General features: G+C 39.9%; 1 protein-coding gene across 1 annotated transcript in view; it reads right to left on the reverse strand.

Moving 5' to 3' along the window:
- The window catches only part of PXDNL (peroxidasin like), a 443,189-nt gene that overhangs the window by 72,191 nt on the left and 358,268 nt on the right, over window positions 1-12,730 (reverse strand). The window contains 1 exon segment of the mRNA XM_046641842.1: window positions 11,749-12,729. Coding sequence (XP_046497798.1) covers window positions 11,749-12,729 — 981 coding nt within the window.

The following is a 12,730-nucleotide window of genomic DNA, read 5'->3' on the forward strand; positions in this document are numbered from 1 at the left end:
TCAAACCTGTGAACCTATTTGTTGCAATTTACTTTTTAATATTTTAATAAATGTTTTTGCTATAACCATTGTAAGGTGATCTTCACAGATATGTCATGTATGAACCCATATACGTCAGGTCTGATACTAAACCACAGTATTTTATTAAGGATTTGGGCTAATAAATAAAGGTTGATAAAACATTTTCGTCTACTACTGTCCTTAAAGTGTTTATCTGCTGGGGACAGTCCATGTTCAGCAAGTCCTTATGAAATAAGAAAAAATAAGCTTGTCTGCTAAAAATTCGCATTTTTAGTTCCTTAGCTAGAAATGATTTCAAATAAGTTCAAATTCTTGTATTCCTGTTAAATCACAAATAAATTACACTTCTACTTTTAACGTTTTTTAATAGTTGTTGCTTAAGTTTCTTGTTCCCTATTAAGATATATTAAAAATGCTAATGGGGGCCGACCCAGTGGTGCAATGGTTACGTTCACACGTTCGGCTTCTCAGCAACCCGGGGTTCGCCAGTTTGGATCCTGGGTGTGGACATGGCACTGCTTGGCAAAAGCCAAGCTGTGGTAGGTGTCCCATGTATAAAGGAGAGGAAAATGGGAATGGATGTTAGCTCAGGGCCAGTCTTCCTTAGCAAAAAGAGGAGGATTGGCAGTAGTTAGCTCAGAGCTAATCTTCCTCAAAAAAAAAAAATGCTAATGATTTACATAGTCGAAATCTCTAGCCTAAAGCCACAGGAATTAAAATACCTCAAAGACAAAGCAAGAAAACTTGTGAAATCCATTCATTAATCCTCTGCCTATTTAACAGATATTCATTAAGAAACAGGCACTGTTAGACAGAAAGGATAGAGAGTTTAAATAGACATGCTATTTTTCTCCGGGATGCTCATGATTTAACATTGAGCATGTAAACAGTTATGAAGCTGACAAACAGCCATTGATGATTAAGTATCTAGGTACCAAAATTTTTTCCTTTTTGCAATTACTGACTATAGCTTTTAGCTATTTAACCCACCCATTGTTAACTATGGTAATGGATGTGTGAGCTGTTTTTCAGGAATTAGAATTCTTTGTCTACTTCAGGCCAGTTGAGACCACCAGCTCATCAACTGGGCCCACGCAAGTGTCTGATAGGCGACCTTTTGATGTCAAGAGGCTAAAAACTCCACCCTCAGATCATGCTAACGCTGCCATTTTGTGAACATGGGTCCTATGAAGAGGCATGGAATCTGACTACAGTTGTGCAGATCATCAATTCCCTCACCTCTCCTCACCTCCAATCACCAAACTCCACATTTCAGACCACCTTGCCCCCATCCCATAAATATCCCTGAGTCCCTATTTTTGGGGTAGCAAATTTGAGGTTCAGGCTCTTGCTTCTTCACATGGCTGCCTGTGAGTAAACTCTCTCTCTGCTGCAATCTTGTCGTCTCAGTGTTTGGCTTTCTGGGTGGCGGGCAAAAACGAATCTGGTTTGGTAACAGCTACAGTAAGTCACAATAAGAAATATTTTAATATAAATAAGTACAAAGTGCTATGAGATCACTGAGGAAAAATTAGTTCTGCAGGGGTAACAACATTAGGAAATTTTGATTAGGTCTTAGCCGAGTAAGGAAAGGAAAGAACTGTTTCCCAGGCTAAAGGAATAGCTTATGCACAGGCATGAAGGCCAGAAAGAACATGGCAGTCGCAGGTAAAGGAGGAAAGTGAATATCAATATTGTATAAGCATAGGATGCCTGAGATTGGGTTGGAAAGTGACAAGAAATATGGCTGAAATTTTAGATTAGGACCAGAGTCTGAAGGGATTTGTTTCCAAGCACAATATTTTTCTTAACCTAATTGGAAAGGGAAAATTCTACGATATTTTTAAGCAGAGAAGTGTTACACTCTAATTTGTGCTTTGCAATAAATCTGATGCTGTAGGAAAGAAGGAATATAGTGCAGGAAAACACATAAGGAGCTGCTGTAAAAATTCAGGAGGAGTAAAGAGAAGCCTAAAATATAGGCTTAATTAAGAAAGGTAAAAACTTTTGTTTAAACAATTGCACTAAGGCTAAATTTGTAGGGAAAAAACACACAATTTAGAATGAACATTAGATTCTGTTTCTGGCTATGGTATTGTAACTACAAGGAGACTAGTCCTCCCACCACAAACAACCAAATAAGAGGCCACAATAGATTAGTGCATATTTTTCAAATATTAGACAACAAGCAGCATTAAACTAAGAAACCTGAGAAAAAGGAAACTTGAGACAATGGCCCAGTTTTCTGCCTGGGGACAACGCCCCTCGCCCTGCAAGGTGCTAGAAGCCAAGCAGAGCAAGGAGTAAGGTGGTGCTGTGCTGAATGCCACACAACCTCCCCCCCCCAACACACATACATACATCAAAATTCAGGGCAGCTGAAGCAGCTGGAATATAGTGGGAAGGGGGTAGACTTTGATTTGGGAGCCCCCAGAGCGCTTGGGATGTGCCGACGAGCACCTGATGGGTAAGCAGGAGGAGCTAGCTGAGTCTTACAGAGAGCAACTGCCACAGGAGGCTGAATCAGAACAGGAAGGCGCTTTAACACTTTAACAACAGCCCAGACAGACAGATCAGGGAGCAACACACCAAGCCATAGGATAAGATCTATCCTTACAGAGATAAAACCTACTCTAACAAAGCCTACGACCAAGCCCAGTCAAGATCTGCATGGGAGACAGAGCTGGGAGGTGGGACCCTACTAAGTCAGTGGAGCCTAGATGACACCTTGGGCTTTCCATGTTTCCACTCAGACAAAGCATAAAGCAAAGCCTATAAGAGTCCAAGATGGAATCACAGTAATCAATATGGATTCAAAAGTCACAAGACAAGAAACAAAAAAACGTGTCCACACTGAAGATAATAAGTAGTCAATAGTAATCAACTCCCAAAGGATGGCTGTGACGTTGAATTGATCAGAAAAGGACATTAAGGCAACTGTAATGAATGTATTCAAAAAATTAAAGAAGGTATTTTCTTAATGAGTTAACATTTGGGCAAATCTCAAAAGAGAATTGGGAACATAAAAAGAGGAAGTTCTAGAACTAACATAACTGAGGTGAACATTTCACATGATGTATGTAAGGGAAGATTAAAGATTACTGAAGAAAGAGTCAGTGAACTTGAAAGAAAGATCAATGGAAAACGTCCAACCTGAAGAACAATTAGGAGAAAAGATTAAGCAAAAATAAACTCTTCTACATTGCTAGTGGGAGTGAATAATATTACAATTACTTTTGGTAACAATTTGGCAGTTTCTTATAAAGTTAAACATAAAGTTGCCAACTGACCTAGAAATTATACTGCTCGATTTTTATTCAAGAGAAATGGAAACATCGATCCACAAAATGACCTGCATGTGAGTGTTGATGGCAGCCTTATTCAGAATACGTAAAAACTGGAAACAATCAAAAGGATCACCTCAGGTGAATGAATAAACAAATATTTGTACATTTATACAATGTTATTCATAATTAACAAAAACAATATATCATCTATTGACACATCTGACACGTGGATGAATTTTCAAAAACGTGGTGAGCAAAATAAGCCAAGCTTAAAAGAGTATATGCAGTATGATTCAGTTTATATAAAGTTCTGGAGCAGGCAAAACTCATATATAGTGATAGAAATCTCACTTGTGGTTTTTGTGGAGTGACTGGGTGGGAGCACTGACTGCGAAGAGCACCACATAAGTTTCTGGGGTGAGGAAATGTTCTCTGTCTTCCCTGGGGCAATGATTACACAGGTATGACTATTGCTCAAAGTCATCAAATTGTACACTTAAAATGTGTGCATTGTACTGCATGTTACTTTTACTGTATAACAATTAAAATTTTAATTTTAGTTTAGTCCGATTTTGGAGATTTAGACAAAATGTATTAAATTGCATTCAGATATATACTTTTTTGTAAAATAGAATTTAAAAATGAAATAAAGAATATAGTTATTGCGTTATAAAGTTTTCCATAAAGTATTTATTATGATTTCATATTGCATATAACTAGGAACATTGGAGTTAGAGTATCTTCATTTCTGTAAGGGTTAAATTTGAATAACATATTGGTAAAGATTTCTTCAGTTGAATTATTATGACTATAAAATAATCTAACATAGCATCAGTTTTCAAAGGTGAGAATAAAAGAAGATTCTCAAGGAAAGAAAGATATATATATAGATACACATATACACATATAAAATTTCTAAAATGCAATTACTAAGACACCACAATAAAATCCATAAAAGTGATGTTAAATTATATGTCATTAAAAGTCATTCTTAAAGTGTTGAATCAATTATTTCGCATTCTGCTTTTGCTAAATAAATGGTACTGAGTGCCTCTAAGAAGTGGAACTTTAAGGATAACTGAGTGATAACACGGATTTGAACTGGCCTCTTGTCACTTTTTATTTACTCAGTTGTGTGTTTCCTTATTGCAGGGCAATAGAGTTGACTGAGCTTTTAAGTTGTTTAAATTGGGGTTAAGGTAATGCAAGAATCAACACATACGTTGTTTACTCTGTTGTAACTTTTCATTCCTTTGTATGTGAAATTATAATACATCATAGTTGATTGAGGCCACTAAATATTTGATGAAAAAATAAATTGGTATGGCTAGGGTAAAAAAGTAATTTTCACCTAAGAAAGCTTTATCTGGTTTGGGGTTTCAAACTGAGAATAGTTTTTAAATCCAGGGCCCTTGGGGCACTGAAACAAACCAGCCTTACCAGGCAGGTCACAATTCCCCTCATGAACTATCTAGTGTCTACTGAGCTGCTCCATTGTGCTGGGCCCACGCTAAGCCCTGGGAACTCAAAGATAACTTACGTAATTTATCTGCAACCAAGGAGGACATACTCATAGAACTTTGTCATTAAATTAATATGTTCTCTAGAAAGGCAGAAATACAATGTAATAAAAATGATCAAGAGAGGGAAGTCTTTAAAAATGGCATTAGAATCAAACAATACGACTTGGTATAATGGTTTAATATGGTATACTTATAAAATTCTTGTTTAGAAGAAATATGATACTCTGGTTTGCCAGAAAAGACTGTCTGTAAATGTGGGAGCTCTGGGAGACCCACCTTCCGTGCACCATAAGTATAAAATAGGAAATAGGAGAGCTGAGGGGGAAAAATAAATAAATCCTGAGCAGAAAAAGCAGAGAGAAGAGGCGGAGAGGAAATGCTGGTCCTCCAGAGGCCTGGCTATATTTAAATGGTTCAGTATGCTTCTGCAACTAAAAGAACAAAACCACTCCTTCCCAAAGGGAGAGAAGACAAGGACTAAGAACAAATGATAGTTTCAAATGTGGGGCCTGCTCTGTGGCTAAGGGAGCAGCCATTTGTAGATATGAGGGAGAGGAGCACCCATTTCACATGCCTGGTGAGCCCTGAAGGGAAGGGCGGTGCTAAATAAATAGTTGGTAAATCAATGGAAGAAGAGAGTCTGTGGGTGGCTTCCAGGCATCTGTGAGTCCTCTAAAAATACATACGGAATTTTGGGTGTGTAGTTTTATTGTATTTTTCTCTAAAAGAAGTTTCATAGCTTCTATCAGATTTGTTAAACGATCACACATGAAATGGTTAAGAATCACTGTTTTAGAGCAAGTGAAGTTGCACCTATGCATGCGGTCAGGCTTTGCTTAATGACGGGGACACATTCATAGAAATGCATCGTTAGGCAATTTCATCATTGTATGAAATCATGGAGTGTACTTACACAAATCTAGATGGTACAACCTATTACACATTTAGGCTATACAGTACTAATCTTATGGGACCACCATTGTATATGCGGTCTGTTGTTGACCAAAATGTTGTTATATGGCACATGACTGTACTAACCATCCAATAAAGGTGAAAGAATGATGTCGATGAAAGGTCCTTTGAGGTGGGTATGAATATGAAAGTCAAGAAATATTTGAAAGAAGGAGAGTCAAGAACCCTGAAGAAGGATGGCCAAGCCATGAGAAAAGTGACCTAGTTCCCTCAGATGGCAGGAAGACAGAGACAGATGGTGCAAGTTGCTGAGAAGCTATCTCACTGCAGAGTCTGACCTCGGGATACCTAAGGGCGGAAAGAGGGGAGAAGCGAAGTGTTTTTGTTTTTTCATATTATCAAATGAAGCAGCTATAAGATAGATGTATGTACTGAATATAAGTTACTTACTTGGTGAATTTTTAGCTTATCTTTAATAAGCTGAGGTGGCTGCACATCCCTGTGATAAGGGACAACAAATAAACTTGTGCTTACTCAAGAACAAAAGTGACCATACCCACAAAAATATAAACATTATATTTTCAAAAGAAGCTTCAAAAATAGCTTTTAAAATGGCCTCTCTGATTGAGAATTTATGTTCTCCACTCAATGGATAATTAATCTTCACATTCTTTTCATTACATGTTTTGCAAAGACTAAAAATAAACAGATAGTATGAATTTTTAGAGCAAAATAACCTATGAAAAGGAAATAATTCATTTTCTATGATCTTTAACTAAAACAACTCCTTAAAAAATAAAACACTTTTAATAACAACAAAAAAGATTCCCTGCAGCTCTTGGTGCTGAAGAAAGTCAGAAGCCTGTGCATTTCACAAGTCCTTCAAGTAAAGGCCGTGGGTCTGTGGATCCAGGAGAGGGGAAGTGAGCAGAGTAGAAGCCAAGGGATTCAGAACTGCTTCACCTGATTCTTCCAGAACTGCTGCTATTATTTCCTTCATCTATCAGGGCTCCATATACAATTTCACTCAGGAAGAAAGTGTCCGTTGCCCCATCAGTCTTAATATCTCTGGAGTTAGCTGAGTCCCATGCTAATCCCAGGATTAGACTCTTCCATGCAGTGCGCTCTATCTCTGCAAGCCAGCAGGGCCAACGGCCTTCAGATTCCCATGCTATTACACTGGCCCTGGTGCCAGGTCTTTCCTCTATATTTCCTTTATCTTGATGACGTCTGTCCATCTTCTCTCAAATGACAGCCTTTCAGAGATAACTGCCACTCCCCTTTTAGGACTGAGTTTTGACGCCCTCTTCTGGGAGAAATCCTTCCTGAGCTCTGTGCTTCCGCTACTCCATGTGTCAGCCAACGGGATGATATGATTTGTGCATCCCCCACACTCCATGCCCTGAGCTCCTTGAGGAAAACCCAAAGTACCCAGGCAATTTTACTGAAGTGAACTGAAAGATGACTAAAATAATGTCCCCATGAGGCCTTTCCTGTGATGGACCAGGTGCTGCTCATGACAAAAATAGTCAGTCATTTGAGAGGAAAGTCTAGCATGGGTTTCTACATGTCGTTCCAGCTTTTTACAAGCTATCTAAAAGGTCCAATGTGAAGGTACTAATAGAAGGCAACAGGGAAAATTAGGTTTTACTTCTGGGTGGTAAACTGACACAAACTTTCAAAACTAACTGAAGTGAAGGAAAATCATTAGCTTTGTAGACCTGATGACATGTGAAGACGAGGAGAAGCATTCCTGGAATATGAAGACATCATGAGTGTGGATTAAAACTATTAATTAAAGAGCATCTTTTAAAGTATTATTTTAATCTATCACTTAGACAATAGTTAACTGAAAAATCCTATAATCTTAGCTCTAGAAGGATGTCAAGAATCTTTTAGCAAAACATCCTCACTTTATAGATGAGAAAACGAGAAAACTCATCTAAAGTCATCCAAGATCACGCAACTCAATTTCTCTGAACAGAGAGAAAGAACCCAGTCTCCTGACACCACCATGAAGATTTTTGCTGTCCCGCTAGTACTACTCTTGTGGGTTTTCTCTTAATTTGCTAATATTTTATGTAGCCTATCTCTTTATCGTAAATATTTTAATTAACACAAAATTTGTACAGTGCACAACACATGTCAGCTATTTTAAACAAGCTCTTCTTCACTGAAAATCCTAATGTTTCAGGGCTCCCCACTCCTGCTGACTTTGATGATGGCAAATGACCCCGCGTAGTGATTCCTCCCTGAGCAGCAGCCTCCACCTTGTCGAGCTTTCAGCTCAGAGTCAGTGGGGTTTACAAACTGGTTTATCACAGCTGTACTTGTGATTTGGATTATGTAATTTAATTAAATCTTATGTAAAATAATAAATTATTTGTTTAAAAGAGGAGAGAACTTATTTCTGTGAAAATTAAATTCAATGTTTTGGGAAGGCTTATCAAAAAGAGAGTCAAAAATTGGTGCCAATTCATTGCATACTATGTAACTACAAACTCCTAGGGAATTGTATAAATATATACAAGGAATTTGTGTTCATACCATTGCTTCCATAGCAAATTCTTATTCCCCTTTCACAACAAATTTGCAATCACAAAAGATTCAGTCTGGGCATAGCTCACACCAAAACCAGGTAACCAAAGACTCTTAATCAGCAGAAATATACCAAAGCAGCAAGGACAAAGCAAGAAAGCGGACTTTGGCCTCTGCACAGCACAAGCTACAGAACTTAATGTGTGCCCAAATGTGGGAAGTTCAAATGTGAAGATGTGCACATGCATTATCTTTATGATTCCCTGTTTTGGCCGATTCTTAATAAATCTGTCCTAATTGTATAAAATATGAAGTTTTGAATGTCTGTATTTATTTTATTGATTCAATGACCTATGCTCTACTTTTTTCCAAAATTAACAGAAGTGGTTTAGAAACAAAGGCTTAAAACCACACTTGTAAATTAACACAAAAAGGAAAGGAAGTAAAGGGAGAGTAAAGAAATACTAAGTTAGCATACTTAAAGCCATACCATCTTTATTAGCATAATCAGCTCCTGGCAAACTGCAGTCTACCGATGTGAGGATAAAGACTGTAAAAGCCATTCCAATTTATTTACTTTGCACTCACAGTTGAATGAGTCTATCATTGATATTTTATAAATTCGCTATGAATCACAGGAGAAAGTCAGACATCTGGGCAGCCTGAGAGCAAAGGAACACAGCTCGGCCTCTGGCCTCCCTGCACCCATTCATGCTGGTCAGCCCTGCTCTCCTCAGGCTGAGGCCACATGTCAGGCTGCACAAAGTTCCCCTAGTTCAAACCTTCTCTGAAGCAAGGATAACAATTTGATGTTTAGGTTTCAGAAGGCTCTGTGTTAAGATCCCAATGCATTAACGGAGCATCCAGAAAGTCAGATGTGAGAACATTCAATGCGCAGCAACTCCGGCCGCTGTCCGTTGGAAAGGCCAGTTATGCTTGGCAACAGCCCCTGGGAGGACGTGTCCTGCAGTGGAGGGCCGTATGTACAGGTCAGACTAATGTTGTGTGTGCAACGACAAGCAGGGGAAACATTTCTGGTACTCAATAATTTGTGGTGAATTTACAAGTTAGCTGTGAATTGAGAAGTGGGAATTAAATGAATGGCAAAGCAAGACTTGCCCCCAGCTTTATTCAATATAGATAATGTGCTCACAGGACACATTTAAAATACTGATAGTATTGCCTGTGCTGCCACAAGCTTATCTAAGCCGTCTTCTTGCTTCACTTGGACCACTCCAGGAACTGTGGAGTTCCTCGCTGCTAGCCTTTCCTCCTTCCAGTACAGCTTCTGCAGGTTATCATTTCACGGAAAAGTCTCCCTTCATGTTACTCTCCTGCTTTAGAGTTAAACACAGGAGGAAGATCAATTCCTTTGTATGGCACACAAGGCCCTTTAAAAGCTGTCCCCTATCACCTTTCTATTCCCTTCTCCTGCCACTCAACGCTACACTTTCCTGCTCCCATCCCTCTTCTTAGGATACACTGCTGTTCCCATATCATTCAACTTATCACACTCAGAAAATTCCAAGAGCAGATCAAATGGCATCTTTTATCAGTAGCTTTCTGTGAATCTTCCACTTACCTTCCATTTCTCAGCTCTGTGCTCCTATAAGATTCAATTCCCCTGTCTATGACAGCCCTTTTCACACTGATTACAGCAGCTCCCTGCCTTCTCTGCATGCTGTCAGGCTCTGCAGAAGACGCACATTATTTCCTTCATCTTGGGTCTCAGCGTCTAGCACAGGGCTGGATCATAGCAGATGTGCTATATAATAATAATGCTGACAACTGAAATGATGATGCTGTAATAAAACTATCTCCAGGTAACATTGACTGATTACCTGTGATGCACCAGAACTGAGCTAGGCATTTGACACATTTTATCTAATTTAATCTTGAAATAACTCTAAGAAGGAGGCAGTACTTTCTCATTTGTAGATATTCTAAGATTCAAAATGGTTTAAATACTTTCCACAAGCTCTCAGCACTAACAGGTGATGCAACAGAGATTTACACCAGGTCTCTATAAAACCAGAGTCAATGTGCTTTCCAGTAGAAATTCACAAATTTGTAATACTCTGATTGATAATTGGCTACCTAATTTGTAAAAAATGTTAAACTTCTCTGAAAGATTTCACATTAATATACCTTAATCTATTAGTAAATATATGTCTTCTATATTTAGCCTACTATAGGCAAAAAACCATCTTGATGAAACATTTCTTTAATATTTTTTTAACATTTTAAAGGATGAGGGGTGGTGAGCAAGAGGAACAGTTAAAGCCGTTACCTGGAAATGTTTTATACTCGTAACTTTAAAGAAATTTGAATCTCTCCTATGGAGGATATAATACTGACACTTCACTGAAAGTCATTAGTGATGCAGTGGAAAGGCCTTGACTTACGTTCTCATGACATATTCAGAATTATTTGTTCTTTTGACCAAAAATAATTTCTGTTTTCATTCCACCACTTTACTCTGCCTAAGAAAGCCTGTGTGATGGCTCAGTTTATGACAAGGCTTAACATCAGAACATATGGCCTTATCACACCAGTAAGAGGGCCTTGCTTAGATTCCCATAGAGCATGATTGAACTAGACAAGCCAGCTTCTCCTAGGTGAGATGTGCTGGCTAGTTAATAAGAGGCAGCAGTGTTTGCATTTACAAAGAAAGTGAAGAGACCGAGGAGTGAGGATGGGGATTTTAGCAGGGGAAATCCTTCATTTAACATGAAACTTCTCCCTCAATAACAATCACTAAAGGTTCTGCAATCACATCAACTAGGAAACCATATTCCATCCTCACAAAATGCCCTTTAACACTTTGTACAGAGTTCATTGACCTCCTCGCCTTCCAAGGACACTGGGCCTGGGTCCTACACGAAGGAATGTGTCTGGGCTCGGGGCCAAAGATGGCCACTTCGGCCCTGACTCTAAGGCACAAGTTACAAAGAATATGTTCTGCGTCATGTTCCTTGTCTGGGCTGGCCACCCTGACGGGCACCTGACTGGACTTTAGAAACATCCCATCCGTGGAAACAAAGAAGATAGAAACACCCTATTCGTGGGAACAAGAAGAAATAACTCAAAGTATCCAAATGTCTAAAACCCTGAGTCAGAAGCCAGAGAAACCTTAGGATAAAAGGGAGTCACAGGCATAGAACAATTAGAAGTCTCACTGAGGAAAGGACTCTTTGGCTCAGCCCCGGACAATCGGCACTCCCACCCGCCAGACAAACCATTGGGACTTCCCCGGCTGATTGTGGTGTGGATGTTGTAAGTACCGATTTGTTGTTTCCCTTTATCCCTGCTCCTTGTTCTGTTTCCCTTTATCAATAAACTTTGATTGCTTAAACAACCAAGTAGCCTTGGCGGTACCTGTCATTCCTGGCCCTTTGCGGCTGTGGACAACACACTTCTACCTCTCCCAAGACATGTTTAAATCTAGGCAACATTTGCATACTTACTTTTTCAGTTTTTGTCTAATCACTGAATCTTTAATTTCATTTTGAAGATCTTCAAAGTTCTGAACAGAAGTCAAATTGCAGAAAACTCTGAAGTCCACATACGGAGGTATCCCGTGGTCTCGCCCCCTTTGAATGTCGGTGGCAGCCAAATCCAGGGCCACAGAATGCGCCGTGGAGAACAGCTTCTCAGTCAGCTCCAGGCTGAGCAGCTGCGAGGGCACCCGCAATTTAGCAGCCACGCCAAATAGCCCCCGAAGGAGTGGATCTATCCCACCTTCCTTGATTATTCTGGAGGGTGAAAAGAAAGCTTTGTGGAGTGGAAGGTGGCCTTCGGGGATTTCACTAAAAATGTCATTCAGTCGATAAAGAATAGGATTGATTAATGTGTGTACAAATCTGAAGGCTGCAGTAGCAAAAGAGTTAATAATCCCTGCGTTGACATTGGGGTCGTAGCCTTGGTAGTCCCTCAGCATCTTCAGGCCGAGCTCCCCCAGGATCTTGGGCAGCCAGTGGCTGTAGGTGATATGCTGCAGCTCTGCACCTACAATCTTCCTGGCTTCGTGAAAAAGGGTGTCTCCATCCCAGTGGGGGTTGAGGGCCGACAGCTCCCTAGCAACCCTGTTGTGTTCCCAGAACCACAGGGTGTGCATGGCTGTGAGAGCCAGCTGCTCATTAGCCCTGTGATCCCCGACCAGGAAAAAGGGGCTGTGGCTGTCTTGCTCCTGGCTTGTGCACTCGGCGGGTGGGCCTGTGGAAAAAGGCAGTAAGTTCTTTCCGGAAGGGGCCCAAGGTAAGCCTGTCTTCAGGAGTCCCTGGGGCTCTGAGTGGTCTCTGAGAATTTGGGATTCTCGCTCTGAACTCCCGTAAACATTAGAGGCATCAATGTATGCTGTGAGCTGGTTTAGCTGTTCTCAGGCATACACTGAATTCATCACCAAGTTGGTCACGCCGCTGCCACACACAGGACTGGAGAGTGCAAAGA

This window comes from Equus quagga, chromosome 16 (genome assembly GCF_021613505.1).
Source record: "Equus quagga isolate Etosha38 chromosome 16, UCLA_HA_Equagga_1.0, whole genome shotgun sequence".
In the NCBI taxonomy this organism is placed as follows: domain Eukaryota; kingdom Metazoa; phylum Chordata; class Mammalia; order Perissodactyla; family Equidae; genus Equus; species Equus quagga.